This window comes from Mus musculus, chromosome 9, assembly GCF_000001635.26.
Source record: "Mus musculus strain C57BL/6J chromosome 9, GRCm38.p6 C57BL/6J".
Classification (NCBI taxonomy): Eukaryota; Metazoa; Chordata; class Mammalia; order Rodentia; family Muridae; genus Mus; species Mus musculus.
Window position 1 is genome coordinate 89,583,086 of NC_000075.6, and position 16,685 is coordinate 89,599,770.

General features: G+C 42.1%; 1 protein-coding gene across 4 annotated transcripts in view; it reads right to left on the minus strand.

Annotated features, from left to right (window-relative positions):
• Positions 1-4,122: 4,122 nt before the first annotated feature.
• Positions 4,123-16,685, minus strand: part of Minar1 (membrane integral NOTCH2 associated receptor 1) — a 36,680-nt gene continuing 24,117 nt past the window's right edge. For 2 of the 4 annotated variants that reach the window (XM_006510957.4, XM_017313265.1), the window contains exons 3-4: positions 13,351-13,605; positions 4,123-8,215 (exon numbers count right to left, since the gene is read on the minus strand). In XM_006510957.4, the coding sequence (XP_006511020.1) occupies positions 8,018-8,215; positions 13,351-13,605 (453 nt within the window). In that variant the 3' untranslated portion in view covers positions 4,123-8,017. Of the gene's footprint in view, positions 8,216-12,924; positions 12,991-13,350; positions 13,606-16,685 lie in introns of all 4 variants that reach the window. The other 2 variants (XR_379408.2, NM_153509.2) reach the window with 2 other exon arrangements.

Below are 16,685 nucleotides of genomic sequence, written 5' to 3' on the forward strand. Positions count from 1 at the left end.
AGGCTTACCTAGCATGACTGAAGCTCAGGACTAGATCCCCAGATCTAGCATGGTTGTGCTGTTTTGGATTTGAAAGCCAGAGGATCAGAAATTCAAGGACATTGTCAGACTACATAGCATTTTAAAAACAGCATCTGCTACATAAGACCCTATCCCCAAAAAGACAAGAAGAGGACAGAAGAGGAAAAAGAAGAGGAGCAGGAGAAAGAAGAGAAAGAAGAGAGGGAAGATGAAAAAGAAGAGAAAGAGGAAGAAAAATAATTGTTTTAAGTTCTTCCCAAATCCAGACTCAGAAATAGCTATCTACGCACAAGAGGCATTTTAAACCACAGACTTGAGCAGAGCCAAACTGCTCCATGACATGTATTTGTCAAGATGTGAAAAACACACAGGAAAAAATATTAAGAGACATAAGGGAAAAAACAGCAACTCACTTACAAAGACAGAGACATCAGTGCAACCGAAAATTTCTCAACAGTCAGAAAAACATGAACGGGATATTTCAAGTCCTGAAAATAAAGAATTGCCAACCAAGACTGCTATGTTCAGAAGACCCGCCCTTTGAAATTGATAAAGGAATAAGAACATGTTAAGAAGAATACAAATTAAGGAAGCTCGTGACCACCACGTAAGCACTACAGAAGGTACATAGTATCATTCACAGTGGAGGGGGAAAAAAGAAAATATTCAATCAAAAGAACACAGAAAATGATAAATTTCATGCCAGAAATAAATAAGCAAAGAAGTGGAAGGAAATCCATCTTGTCTGACATAGTTAAGCATCAAATCCATAATACTTATAGAGAGACAACCAAAAATATCAGAAAAATTAGTAAACATCTCTCAATAATAACTTTAAATGTAAATGGACTCAACTCACCAAGAGAAAGATCCAGACTAGCTAACTGGATTTTAAAAAAAAATCAATCTAACTATGTATTGTCTCCAAGAACCATACCTCACTAATGAAGATGTCCACTGAAAACACTGGTGAGTGGAAATCAAATACAAGCTGGTATAGCTTTTTGATCTCTGATAAGGTAGATTTCAAAGAAAAGCTCATTGGAAGAGGTAAAGAGACCATTACATATTAATAAATAAATCAATTTATTAATGATATAACAATTATTCACATTTATAATAAATAATAAATAAGATATATATACTGGGACTCCCAGTTTCATAAAAAAAACATTAATGCACATAAAAAAATCATGTCTTATGCAATAACACTGGTGATTTTCCTATCCTACCCTCATCTGTCATCCAAATGAAAACTCAACACAGAAACCTCACGGTGTCATTAAATTTCCTCCCAAGGACTTATTGTTTACCCATAGATTAGTGTATCTCACCACTTTGGCTTTCCAGTAGACGCTTCCTTTTGCTTCTACTCATTTTTGTTTCTAAATGGAGATTACCACAGAGACCCACCCACAACTGGGCAAGATAGAGAGAATAAGAGATTGTGTGATGCTTAGCAGCCTTTAACACATCTACATCACTCCCCTCTTCCTCCTCCTCCTGCTCCTCCTCTTGCTCCTCTTCCCTCTCCCCCTCCCCCCCACCCCCCACCTAAAGCTCAGAGATCATTACAGAGGAAGGACAGAAAGATTTTAAAGCTAGACGTGGATATGGTGGATGACTAAAGGGAAACTGCTTTCCAGTCACGCGCATGAACTCACAGCCATCGTAACAGCATTCACAGACCTACATAAGTTCAAGCCAGACAAAATCCCAGCACAGAGGGGGAAGTTAGTCATGAAATGCCACCCCAGATAAAGTGCTTGTGGCCGCTGCGAGAGGAACAGACGCTTTTCCTTAAGGGAGTGGTTCTTGTTATATTAACCTTATTCCAGTGGAAAGCTACATGTTCAAGAATACATGGGTAGTGAAGCACAAATTTAAATTTATGGGCTTTTATTTTTAAAAAAGACACAAAATTGGGAGTTGTGTGAGTTGGGAGATGAGGGTGGTTCTGGGAAGAATTGGGGGGAGGGGGTGTGTGAAATTCTTTAAGAACTAAAGGCAGAAAAAGTAAAACCAGAATGCACCAAGAAGATCAAACACTATGACCAAGGTGGCTTCACTCCATAGATGCAATTTGATTCAGCATGCACAGACCAATAAGTGAAATACTTCAGTAGACTTAAGAATAGAAACCGTCTCTAGCTGCATATGCATCAAAAGATGGCCTAGTCGGCCATCACTGCAAAGAGAGGCCCATTGGACATGCAAACTTTATATGCCCCAGTACAGGGGAGCGCCAGAGCCAAGAAGGGGGAGTGGGTGGGTAGGGGAGTGGAGGGAGGTGGGTATGGGGGACTTTTGGGATAGCATTGGAAATGTAAATGAGGAAAATACCTAATAAAAAAAAAGAATAGAAATCATGTGATCATCTCAATAGAAGTACAAAAGGCTTTTGATGAACTTTAACACCCTTTCACAACTAAAAACCCTGAATAAACTAAGAATAGAAGGAATACCTCAACATAACAATAAATGTTATATATCACAAGCCTACAGCCAATATTATATAAAATGGTGAAATACTGAGAGCACCTTGCTTAAACTCTGGAAAAAGATGAGGGTACACATTCTCTCTACTTTTATTTAATATAGTTCTTTTAAGTTTCTTTTTGCAAAAAAAAAAATGGATACACTGGAGATTATTATGTTAAGTGAGTGAAGCTACACTCAGAATAATATTGCATTTTCTCTCATATGTAGTTTCTTGATTTAAAATTATACATGCACGTGTATTAGAAGGTGACCATGAAAGGAGTAGATCACCTTATGAAAGGGGGAAAATAGGACCCAATAGCATACATGTGACATGAAAATAGAAAAGGGGACTAGTTGGCCATATGGGAAGCAGCCAGAGTGGGGCAAAGCACGCAGAAGAGGACAATGAGAAAGTAATAATAGGAACACTCTATGGTGGTACACCAGCATGAATGTGTCATAGTCAAACCTACTGCTTTGTGTGCTATCACAAAAATTATTTTAGATTTTTATATCATTTAAAACTATCTAAAGGAATACTTCACAAGATAGGATATCCATTGTGCTAATAGATACAAAACAGCAAATTCCATTATTCATCATGGTAATGATATTTTATTTTACTATGTGCATGGGTCTGTGTGTGTCCAAGTACATGCATGGCACAGTGCACATGTAGAGGTCAGCAGAGAACCTCAGATGTCAGTTACCTTGTATGAGGCAGGATCTCTGTTATTTAGCACTGTGCCATACACCAGACTGGCTGGCCTGTGAGTTTTCAGGGGTTCACCTGTCTCCATCTCCCATTTCACTATAAGAGTGGGACTGGTTACAGATGCTCGCTACCATGAACAGTTCAACAAGTGTTTTACCCGCTGAGCCAGCTTGGTTAAAATTAATGACTGGGCGGGGGTGGATTTAGCTCAGTGTAGGGGGCTTGCCTAGCAAGCACAAGGCCCTGGGTTCAGTCCTCAGCTCTGAAAAAAAAAAAAAAAAAAAGACAAAATAACAAAAACAGTGACGGGCCACTGAATACCCATTGGAATGAAAGAGACTCTACACCCTGTTAGAAAGAATGTAGCAATTGAGCCTCCATATATAACCCAATAATGGCATATTTCAGAACTGTATGTAAGAAGTTGTCAGCACTTAACCTAGCATTTAAGCATCTCTCATGACTCAGAAGTCATATTACAAAAAAAGGTACATCAAGAATATTCATAACCCCAAGCCCTTTCTCCCACAAGCACCAATATTCATCTCTCAGCACATATTGACTGGAACTGTGGGTCAATTCCAATTAACTGCAGTACTCTTGTAGGTTGAGCCTGAATATCCATTCAATAGTAGAATGAAGAGATAAATGATATATTCATCAGTTTCTGAAACAACAGGAAGCTGCTAGTGGAGATATTCTTTGCTTATATCATACTGAGTGACTGATGATGATTTTCAGTAAGGTTTTAGTAGGGGTGAAGTAGGAGGGGGACAAGGCTGCTCACATATTTTGATTTTTACTTCAGAGTCATCCAATTTGAGAAACAAAATCAAGACAGTCAGTTTATAACATGGTTGTAAACTGGAACCATATAGTTTATGGATAAAATAAAGTCTCAATGCAAGTTGCTGCATATTTCCATTTATTTTGATTATATTTGGAGAGGCAGATTTTACATGATAGCTTCAAACCAACATTAACCAAATTTTACACGAGCCATTTGAAAAAAGATCTAAAAATGTGCTTAGTTATTGGTATTATATAACATTTATCAAGCACCAAGAGTGTGCTGAGAGCTGTACAGAACAAACAGAAAGACACAATCCCTGCCTTCATAGAAACCCCCCCCTTTAGGGTCTTCACATAAAACTTTGCCTTACATTTCACACTCTATTGTTCATAAGGCATAAATAAGGAAAGTTGCTGCATTTCTCACGGTTACTTAATAAATATCTCATACTCTTCAGTTATACCAAGAGTTACTCAAATCTTTCCCTTAAAATACAAATTTCTGTAGTACAATATATAGTATATAATGATTTGGTATTCACACAATTGACCACAATATTCTTGTAGGTTTGGCTATAGTAATAATAGGAAACATGTTGATTTCCAACATTCAAAAATTCTCATACTATTTGACCATTAGCAGAGGGGCTTAGTGCAAAAATATAAACAAACAGATAAGATGTCACTGTTCACAAAATGCACACTGCCTGTGTCTGACAAGGAATTAAGACAATGGCAACAATAGTACAGGTATTCAGAATATTGATTGTTTTATCATATCTATTAAGCTATCCTTGCAGTTATTATTCACATGGATGCATGCCCTAAAATAAAAAAACAATTTATGATTAGCTGGCAGCAGATGATGTGTGATTGGCTTCTTTGTGTCAATAGTTTAAACAAGGGAGTACTGGAATAAAGTGCCTGATAGCAGAGAGCGGAAAAGTTCTTTTGATTGGCAATTGCTTTTCTGCAAGGCTGTGTTCAAAACAATTTCAGATCAGTAAAGAAGATGAAATGATTCTGAATTTCATCATTGGCTAGATACATCTGAAAAAATAATCCCTTCAATGGTAAAGTCACCTGATTAGTTATTTAAATACAAAAGAAGAAAGAAAGAAAGAAAAGAGAGGGGGGAGGGAGGGAGGGAGGGAGGGAGGGAGGAAGGGAGGGAGGAAGGAAGGAAGGAAGGAAGGAAGGAAGGAAGGAAGGAAGGAAGGAAGGAAGGCAGGCAAGCCAACAAAAATGGAGTGAATTTGTAACATGCAGTGACTTTAAATTTGGGTGTGAAACATGTACATTTTATAAAGACAGAAGGCCAGTCAGTCACCTTTACCTTGGGGCTGCTGCATTGCAACAGGAGCTGAGGGAAACTTATTATATTGAGGGTTGTATACTTTTTTGTCAAGTAAACTTTGTCTTGCTTGATTATGAGTCTTGAGGGGTTAGGGGAACTAGGGGGTGTCGAGGATATAAGAAAATCAGGTTGGTGTCAAAAGGAAAAATATCTTAACTATAAACATCATCTTTTATGGATCCTGAGACCAGGTTTCCATGACCTCATAAGCACAGCAAAGGTGTGGTTCATCAGCACTAGACTTGGTGCTACCTGCTTGAAGACGCCACTTTCCAGAGAAAACCTCCAGTCTTACTTTGACCTTTATGGTCTGGATCGTGCTTTCAGTATGGGACAACACTGAGTTGGACTTAGAGCAAGATTGGATTTCTTTGACTACTTCCCCAGAAATGAAAAGGATATTAGAAAGTTCTACAGAATCCGTTCACTTCTATTCTTGAATTAGGCTTACAGTCATATGATCCACATAGGGCCCATTAGAAATAGATTTTTTCCCTAGGGCAGTGACAATGAATGGACTGTGATTAGCTTCATTTTATCAGCAGTTTCATCTGGCCTCCATAATCCCACCTGTCAAAGGAAGGAGTCAGGTTGGGATTTGACAAGACTTATTATCCAAGAAGAGTACATCTCAGATGTTGAGCAAGCCACAGAGCAAGAAGTTGAAAACTGCTCTTTCTGATACTTTGATAGTTTAATCTGTGGTGTGGGCAGAATGGTTACGCCACAGTGTGGTATAGAGTCATTGCTTACAAGAGGGTTGGGGTCGATCAGGGACTCCAAAGGATGTAACCTAATATCTTTTTTGGAATGAATAAACAACCTTATTTGAAGTGCCCAATCTAAAATAGAGCACCAAAAGACTAAACTTCTGACAACAGACATGTATGTATGTATGTATGTTTGAATGCATGCATGTATATGTGTGTATGTATGTATGCATTCATTTTCAATGACAAGTCCTCCATTCTAAGGCTTAAGTTTCAGTCACCTAATTGAAGACCATAAGTAAACATATCAATAGAAATAGATACCACGAAGACCTCTAAGAACAAAGGCCCCCTACAGGTGAGAGAACTCATCCCTCATCTGTTAGCATTATAAAATGCACTGACAGTTCTTAACTAGTGACAACAGGGTCTAGTACAGCAAGCTCGGCATTATTTGGAAATATTTAGGATGGATGCTGGACTCCTATTGCTTTAGAAATCAAAAGGCTTCTCAGATTCCACTTGCATAAATTATGCATACTTCCCAAAGTGATTATTCTTACTAGCAAAATGTGTGTACACTCCAATTTGTTATTAAATAGATTAAAGGTTGCTAGTTTCTGACAACCATTTTTTATTTAACCTGTAGTAAGACATTAGACACAGATGTTGAGAAGGAGTCTTTCTACCCAATTATTGTCAAAGCACCAATCAGGTGGGAACAGAGATCAAGCTATAATAAAATTACAACAGCTTCTTGTACACTTGAAAAAATCTTGCTCTCGATATTTACTTAGTAAAGACAAAAAAAAAATGAAACTCAGATATTTAGACATATAGATAGATAAATGATTAAATAGATGCTTTTTTTTTGCACTGCTGACAAATATTTAAAACTGGAGTAAATGTTGTAATTGAAAAGACCTTGGTACCTTTATCTATTGAATAAGCATTCAAAATCTTTTTTAAAGCCACATAAATGGTTGGTACCAGTGGTGGGCGGAAACCATGGTTTATAGTTAGAATGCTAAATTGTCACCATTGTCTCTGCTCTTCAAGGCACAAGGACAAGTTCCAAACTCTTCAGAATAGAGCATCAGGGACCACCAAGAGTTAGAAAATCAAGGAACGGAGCCACATGCCAGAGCTATAACCAGAGATCCTTTAGGGTGGCTGTGAGCTTCAGATGTTGAGCATACCCCAACCGGCAAGGCAAGCTTCCCCACATCATTTTGGGGACAACAAGCAGATTCCCTATCCTGAGTGTCTTGACCCACTCTACAAAAAGGATACTGTATCATCATGCTTGGCCTGGAAGTACAGCTCCCTCTTGCCTGGGCCAAAGAAATTCAGAAAGCTGCTTTCAGGAGCTGCAACAATTCAGATGTTCTACAGACAATGACAGAAGGGCAAGATGGAAGTCAGTAGCCCTTAATAAAAGTCCGAGGAGAAGCCACGTTCTTGTGGACACACATCCAGTCACATCGCCAGCAACAAACGTAGCATGTTAAGGAAAGAGATCGCACCCCTTTGCTTTTGCTCTTTCTCTTTTTTTTTTTAATCATTGTGTCAACGTCAGTCAGCTCCTTCAAAGAGCAGGTATTGGATCTGTTCTGTATAACTTAATGCCCACCACGAATCACCATCCAAATGAAAGAATCCAACTTTTATTTACTGACAATCCATGGCATTCCTTATGTGGAAAAGGATAGTGTACTTTTGGAAATATATTCAGAGTGTAGCTATGTCAAAGCTTAACAGCTAGGCAGATGTCTTTCCAGAGTATATACTCTCTGGAGATGACCTTCGGCACTGTAGAAACGCATCCAGGATTTTGTCTCTATTCCAGCAGACTGTAGCCACAGTGGGGCCAGCTTTTGAAATTACAGAGAAAGACTTTGGGAGTCAGGAGCTGCATGTAATGCTGAGTCCACAGGTTCAGGACTTCATCGTGCAGATTGGCACAACAATGACAAGAATGACCGTGCATGCAGCAGCAGTGATAAGAGCAGCGATCTTGCAAACCTTGGCTCGTCTGAATTCAGCTTCTTTCCGTTTTAGTAATGAATCATAGCCTGGAGTATAAATATCTTCCATCCAGTACTCTAAGTTGTTTGGGTTTAAAGATTCTTGGGTCTAAAAGCAAAGAGAAGGTGTTAGAAGTATGGTTAATACTTGAAACCAGGTCTAAGACATCCTGATGATTGTCACTCCTGGAGCACTTAAAAATAGTCCTCATCATGGTAAGATGCTTCCCCATCAGGCCTGTGCCAGCAATCGGCTGCCTGGGACCCATTCCATACACCAAAGCCTGCACTGGCTCCTCCCTCACTAAAACTGATGCAACAGCTTCAACACAGGGGAGCCTAGGGGTCATCTCTACATAAGTATGCAAAATGGCTGAGACAAACAAGACTCAGTCTCAAGGGTAACCTAGAGTGATTTGCCTCCACTGTAAGGGAAGCAGAGAGAGAGAGAGAGACAGAGAGACAGAGAGAGAGAGAGAGAGAGAGAGAGAGAGAGAGAGAGAGAGAGGAAGAAGAAGAAGAAGAAGAAGAAGAAGAAGAAGAAGAAGAAGAAGAAGAAGAAGAAGAAGAAGAAGAAGAAGAAGAAGAAGAAGAAGAAAAGAAAAAAAAGAAAAAAATTCACTGAAAAATATTTTCTACCAGAAGTCTCTAAGAACAGATCTGTTCAAATCAAGACTGTCTTGTCATTTTCAGTCAGTTCATTTCTCAGAGCTTTTACTGAAAATCAAAGGCACCTCCAGTTTAATCAAAATGGAAAATATTTCCATTTCAAGCATTTGCAAGAGCAAGTTAGAACACTGTTCAAAGTCAAGGACTACAGACTCATAGCAGACGGTCCCCACCCTGTAGTAGGTGGCACTTCCCCCAAAGCCAGCTTCTACAACAAATGCCTAGCCAGGATAAATGTATTGTCTGCAGAAGAAGTATCATATTTAACCTACATTGCCCATGAACCCTACTGCACGGTGATGGCTATAATCTATTTCTATGAAGCAAAGCTGTGCTCTTGGTTTATGTCAAGCATTTAATAATGTGTCACATACAAGAAAGCAACAGCACATTACAGTCCCAAGCGAGGACACCTAAACTTCTAAATCACAGATCAACCATTTGTGAGAAAGGTTCTTGAATTGCTTGAGTTTTACAAACACGAGCACATTAACGTTACACACACAGAATTAAAAAACAAAGCAAACCACCCCAGGCTTGCCACACTTAGTGGAGTAGGGGTGCTAGCGCATCATTCCCCACCTGCCCTGGGAGCTACTTTCTTCTGCATCTTGCTCTGTGCCTCTTGGAGCTGCAGAGTGGGCTCAGTCAAGGGAAACAAGAGGAGAGAAGGTTGGACTGATGGTTCTCCCAGAGTTCTTCCTTCTGGGTAGCACCTGCCAACAGCTGGACTCCTGCCAGAGTCTAACTTGCAGAGCTGTGTGTCATAGTGCGTTTCAGAAGCAGCTCCCTGCCCTTGGCCCTTCAGACCCAAGAAAAGCAACAGCTCTTCTCTCCCTTCAGTGCTAGTGTCTGGGTATCACAGTGGCTATTGCTGGCCCTCAACCTGCTCACGTTTACAGTGAATGGTCCTCTTTACCAGCTTCCCATCATCCCTTTGGGCATGCCATCTGTGTACTGTAGGGGGCTGACAACCCACTGCCATTCAGCCTCAAGATGTCATCTCCCTCCTGTTGATAACCATCCTATATCTGGGGAGAGAGGGAGCCCATAGACTATGGATTGCATGCCAGTTCTAGCTGGCCTCCAACTCTAAGTGGGTTTTCTAGTTTTAAATCACTTAAGTAAATCAAATGGGGATAACATTTAGTGATATGTAAAAAAAAAACTGTATGAAATGCTAAATTTGATGCACAAAAACAAGGTTATCAGAGGGGTCAGGCCCATTCATTTACAGATCATCTGGAGCCACTCTGGTGCTACTGTGAGTAGGCTGGGCAAACTGGATGACACTGTATAGTGGAAAGAGGATAGACTTTACAAGGACTGACTTCATCACTGTTAATAAATTCTGCAAGCTAGATGGAGGGGCAGAAGCCAGTGCAAGCCGCCCACAATACCCCAAATGAATACAGAATGTTTTCATTGTAGGGAAAGCCCATAAATGTTCTTGTAAGAAACTCCTAAGACCTGGTGTCCACTACCTGCATGAAGAAGCCTCTCCTGGAAACTGACCTAAAGAGCTCTGCAGTGACTAAGTTCCACTGCTTAGACTTTGTGTTGTGTGTTTGTGTCATAGCCCCTTGATACACATGCACCCAAACACACACATATGCAAACATAGATTTACATATATATGTGCATGCATAGGTACACACACACACAAGAGAGAGGGAGAGAGACAGACAGAGAGAAATGGAGGGGGAGGGGAGGGAGACGGGGAGAGGGAAAGAGGGAGAGGGAGGGATTGAGAGCTCTGTCCCTTATGAACTCAGTTAGGTCCTGTTTGCTCTCCCTGACATGAAAACCCTTCATTTTCCCCTCTCAGTTTCCCTGACAGAAAACCCCAAGCTGCAACCGGCACCACACCACAGAGAGGTAATCCCCAGACTCCCAGGGACAGCACACACATACTCAGTTGTTAATTAGATCTGCCAAATGATGAAACACTCAAGAAGGAAGCTCCAAGGTGGCCTTGTCTTGTTGGAATACTGACCTGACACATGAGTGGTGTGCCCAGGAAGATGAGGTTTAGGTGGAAGGTTAGATAGAGCCTTCCCTGCCTTACAACCTCAAAGGCAAACTCTGGCTGCTATGGCCAAACAAGCTGCTCTTTCCCCCAGTTTTCCACAACTTGGCCCAGGAAGGATGCAGTGCACACAGGGAACAACAGATCCTGTGCTTCATTCTCCCCATATCATGGGTAGAAGGGAATCAGCCCCTTTTCATAGCTGTCTACATTTTGTTAGAGGTTAAGAGTCTGCCCGTGAAATAAGCTATTTTTAATTATTTTTTTCCAATAACCTCAAGCAGTAATGGCGCCACAGCACAGAGAGGTCATCCCCAGGCTCCCAGGGACAGCACCCGAGTGCATACTCGGTTGTTAGTTAGGCCTGCCAAATGATGAGAGCCAGGGCTACACCAGTGCCTACTTGATCCATGGATATCACCAATGGATTTACAGAAGGACAAACATGGACCTGAGAAAGCTGTTCCAAAGCTAACCTGGACCAGCACTTGAATCTCTACAAAGCAATGCAAACAAACAAGCTGGAGCCTCGCTCTCTGACGTTGTTCCATGTCTGCTCTGCCTTGCTTACCAGCACATCACCAGGCGATGGGTGCTCTGCACCTCACAACATGTACCTGGCATCTCTGCCCTTCCATTGCGAAGCAGTCACCTAAAGCCCTGTGACCCTAATGTCTAGTTTTATTTTATTCTTTCTAATTTTATCGCTATACTTAAAAACACCAACTTACCCAAATTGTGTGTTTGTAAATACAAAATCCCTTCTCTCTGTCTCTGTCTCTCTCTCTCTCTCTCTCTTTCTCTGCCTAACCTTTCAAAATCTGTTTTCAAAGTCACCTTCAGAGCAGTGTGAAATATTGTTTATTGAAACCTGTTTCTAATTCTGAATGTTTTCTAACTGGAGGTTGTGATAACTCAAGACACTGATTCAAGGGTTGCCACATATAGCAAAGTTGCACAGAGGTCTGTTTGTGGGAGACTCAAGACATGGTCTAGCCTGCTTGTCATCAGGAAGATGACAGGAGAAACAGCAGCCCCAGGAGATAAATGGCATGTGGTACGCACGGAGAGATTATATACATAGGGCACGCTGGGGGAGGGGAAGCTTAAAATGTTTCAGCTGCTGCCACAGACCTCTTACCCAGGAATGGGCCAGAGCTCCCTTAAATTGCTACCATTCAGGAGCCCAGATATGCAAGTATGATTGAAAGCCTTTTGTCTGAGATGAAGTTCTGTTGAACTCCTAGCAATAGCAAAGGGGATATAACTACAGAGAGGAAGGGAGAGGAGGGGAGGGGAGAGGTGGGGTGGGGAGGGGAGGGGAGGGGAGGGGAGGGGAGAAGTGGGGAGGGGAGGGGAGGAGATCTATTATCCTATGGTCCAGTATAGACTTAGACCTCTTTAACCTGGACCAATTCACTGAGCTTCCTGCTTCCATTGGTCCCTGCTTGGTAAATTAGAGGTGGTCATAGTAGTGCCTGCCTCACAGACAAATGTGTCTGAAACTGAGAGATAGATGTGACAGTACTGAGTACATTGACTGACTTTAGCATCCACTACCAACTCCTGAGTGCCATGTCTCTCAATATCTACCCAGTGCCAGGTCCTTTATATAGATTACATTCAGTTCTCAAAACGATGCTATTAATGTCAATAGTTAATCCCCACTTCACAAGTGAAAGGACCAAAGCTAAAGTAGGTGACACAGTGTTCTTTAGAAGCTTTGGATTAGGCCTTGATGCTGTTCGAATCCGGTGCCTTTTCTCTGCTGCATGCTGTACCTCCCATACCCTCTTTGTATGGAGCAAGGCCATGACCCAAGAGCCTGGTCACAGCGAGCCTACAGACAGCTGTCAGCAACCATACTTCAAATGCTTAGGCTGTCTAGAGAGAACTCATTCTCTTGGTGCTATGGCCTTGCTATCCACACAGTGAAATCCACAGGAGACCATGATGATTCCCTTACGGTGATGTGGAAACAGACGTGCTGTGAGTGGAACCACCTAGAGCTGCCCACCAAAATAAAAAGTGCAGCCAAAACCCAGTCCTGTGGTGGGTGAACAAGAAAGCATGCCCTCTAGCCATATGGCATTCACAGACCTTCCAGGAGTGGCTCTTACCTGGGGTGGCTCCGTATGGAAACATAATCCATAGCTTGGCTCCCATAAACATGCTTATCCCACGTGCTACATATGGAAGGAGAAATCAGCTTGTGTTTCATTAAACAGTTTGGCTCAGGTCTTTGGAGCAAAGATTAGAATTTGCACTTGGTTTTCATAGCATCATTAGCAAATCAGATGGCCAACAAACACAAAAAGCAAGGACCGTCATTGTTAAATGCTTACAAACAGGCAAGGTATAAACCCCCTTGTTTAAAATAGCAACTACAACGGAAAAAAAAAAGACCTCTCTGCTCTCTTGTTTATTAAAGTTTAGAAATCCACCATAGGGACCCAGGGAGTTTAAAGGTTGAGAGAGAGAGGCCAGACTGACATCATCCATTGCCCATGACTGGGCTCCTCCCACCCAGGAACAGAGAGGCTCACCTGCAGGTCCAGAGCTGTCAGCTTGCCTTTGTCACCGGAGTTCCGAGCATATTCCTCTATGGTCCAAGAAGGCTGGCCCCGCTTCACCTCAGCTAGTTCAGTCAGCCGCATGTCTGTATACAGGGGGTTGCTCTTCATGTGGCCCTTGAGGGAGGTGGGGTAAGGATGAGGGCTGAACACCTGCTCCACCAGGAAGCCATCTTTGGGCTGCTTGGGCAATCTGTGCTGTGGGGGGATGTCATACTGCCTGTCTGCCTGCGGAAGAGCACAAAGATATCCAGAAAAGCCACAGAGATACCATCAGGTCTCACAGTGCATTTGAGTAGTTAGCCAGCTTTTTAATCAATGAGATGCCAGCAGACAGCCATGAAGCAACACGAATTTACTTAGGAACACATGCAACGTCTGCCTGCTTGGGGATTCTCTAAAGAGAGCTTCTGATCTTGATAATACCAATAAAAATCACATGTTTCCACAACAAAAGTAAGTTCTTTATAACCTGTCCCTTATACCATCCTTACCTGAATTGACCCTGCTTATGCAGTTGACCAATGGAGCTCAGAAGAAAAGGCTCCATTATTTGTCCCAGGACACAGAGCTAATTACACTTAGGTTGTAAACCTAATAAGCTGCTTTTGGAGTCTTTGCTTGGCTCCTGCATGTTGACTCCTTTCTTCTCTGTCCCATTTTTTTTTCCTATACTCAGTGAGTAAAAGACATGGGTCACTCTGCATAGCATTACCCAAAAGCACTACTGAAAGCCTGCCCTGGAGGGAGCACTAAGCTGGACATTCCAGGCAGGGAGTGTCTAGTGACTCTCAGGTGACACGTGGCCCTCTCAGTGGATCTGTATCTGTACAACACTTAAGATAAAGGAGAAGCAGTGTGGAGGTAGGAGTGTCTGAAAGGGCTTGATGTCAATCATGCCCTCAGGCCTTGAGACTTATCACAGTCCTCTCTATTCTCGGGGAACCTCTAAGAGCAGTGTCTCTGATCTTTTCTATTTCCACCTTGAGGCCACCGGGTTTCCATATAAACGATCCTCTAGCAAGTGCTCCGTCATAAATGGGATGGTGTTTCTCTGTGATCTAATAGGACTGTGTACAGACACCCTTTGGCCAGAACTTGCCATGCTGACCTGTAACTGTTTGTCTGCCAGACCATCTCTCTCACTGGACTTTGAGTTCTTCCTAGGCAAGGGAATGACTTGTTTATGTTTTAATTCTGGCTCAAAAACAATGAATCCATAAAGATTTGTCCAATGTTAGAGCTCTGGGCATGCGAGAAAGGGAGCAAAGCATTCTGTAATACAAAGAGGGAAAAAACAAATGTAGCGGAGGCCATAGGACACGTGGACACATGATGAGCAAATGTGGTAGCTGTGAGTGTGCCTATCACATCCCTGGATTTGGGCTAGAAACCCACATCTCAGTGCACCTCATCCACCAGCTCAGAAACAATGGGTAAACCTCGGCTATCAAGGCTTTGCAAAGAGACACAGATTTGGGTAAGTCATACAAGATAGATTTAATTCTTATTTTCTAACCTGTCAAGGCTCAGGAGCTTCTAAGAGGCTCCACTGGTTTTCTTTATTCTGCTTACATCCCGTTTCCCAGTCTTTGCAGAGCTTCTCAAAGCCAGATCATGCACAAAGCCAAGGGTGGCAGACATTCTCATGAGGATAGCCTTGGTCATAGCCACTGGGCTGACTGTATATCTGCCACTCTGCCTTGTGCCAGATGTGCAGCATCTCATGCCACTGACTCATTAACATTTCAAGCATCAGAACTGCAACTATCCCCACTGAGGATGTGGAAGATCAGGTCAGAGAGTTTGAAAGATAGACTCAATGCTGCCTGCACAGCTATGGAAGTGACAGAGCCAGGGTTTGGACTCTCATGCTCCTAAGAACATCTCATCAAGGCCAGGCTTGTACCTGCTACTGATGAGTATGAGTTTGTCCTCTAAGATCATAGTCAGTATATGCATACATAATCTGTATGTTTGAATAAAAGATTTTGCCCAGTACATCTGAACAAAGAGAATGAATGCTAGAGCTAGAGCTAGAGCTAGAGCTAGATAGAGAGAGAGAGAGAGAGAGAGAGAGAGAGAGATAGAGATAGAGATAGAGATAGAGATAGAGATAGAGATAGAGATAGAGATAGAGATAGAGATAGAGATAGAGATAGAGATAGAGATAGAGATACGCAACAAACCCTGTAGAAGTATCCAGGTATGTGTGAATGAAGAGGCCTTGAGGAACACACAGAACCCAGAGGCCTGAGAATGCAGAGATCAGCACCAGCCATTCTCACCTTATCCTAAGCACAGAAGAAGTAAATCATATCAGAAATAATGTAGAAATGATGTGAAGAAAACTTTGATCATCTAACAAGGCCTGGGTGTAACAGGTCCTTAAATATTTACTGAGTAGGTGATTGAGTGAATGGCCATAGCATTTTGGGGGAAAATACAAGAAGACTCATGGAGGCAGGGTGGGCTTTGAGGTAAAATACAGCACTTTGGATAGAAATAAGTATGTGAAGTTCAGGCTCTGTGCATATAGGCACTTGTTACCAGGCCTGATGACCAGAGTTCAATCTGTAGGACCCACACAATAGACAAAGATAATCAACTGCTACAAGCTGTCTTCTAACCTCCACATGCATGAACACACACACACACACACACACACACACACACACACATACACAGTGAAAGAAGGAGAGACAGAGAGCTAACAGAAAATCTTCAAATATCTGGGTGAGAATTTTAAGACTTTTTGCTGAAGCAAAAAGAGTGTGAGAGCAAGAGGCATTGCACACCTATAGAGAATTCTTTTAGGGAAGCAAAAACAGAAGCAGTCCGTGAGTTGAGGTGGGAGATGGAGGTAGGGTGTGAAAACTGCATTAGAGGATGCCAACAAGCCAACAAGACAGAAATGCATGAGAAATCGCAAAAGGTAAATAGGGCGACACTGGCAGCTAGACTGAGCATGCATGAGCCACAGCTCATATGGTCGACGCTGGCAGCTAGACTGAGCATGCATGAGCCACAGCTCATATGGTGCTCATCAGCAGGAAACATGGCTGGGTTATGGCCGTCCCCCACAAGTGAAACGAAGAAGAGACACTGGCTACAAAAGGAATAGAAAGTGTCATCTGAGACCCGAGGACTCTGAGAACTGGGCATGGCGATAGGACATTTTGAGGGCCTGGTCTTCAGCAATTTCTGACACTGGATCAAAGCTGAGACAGCGACCAAAGCTGGTTACCCCAAGAAAGATCACCACCAACAGGTGGCAAATAACATGAGGAAAAGTCACAATAAATATA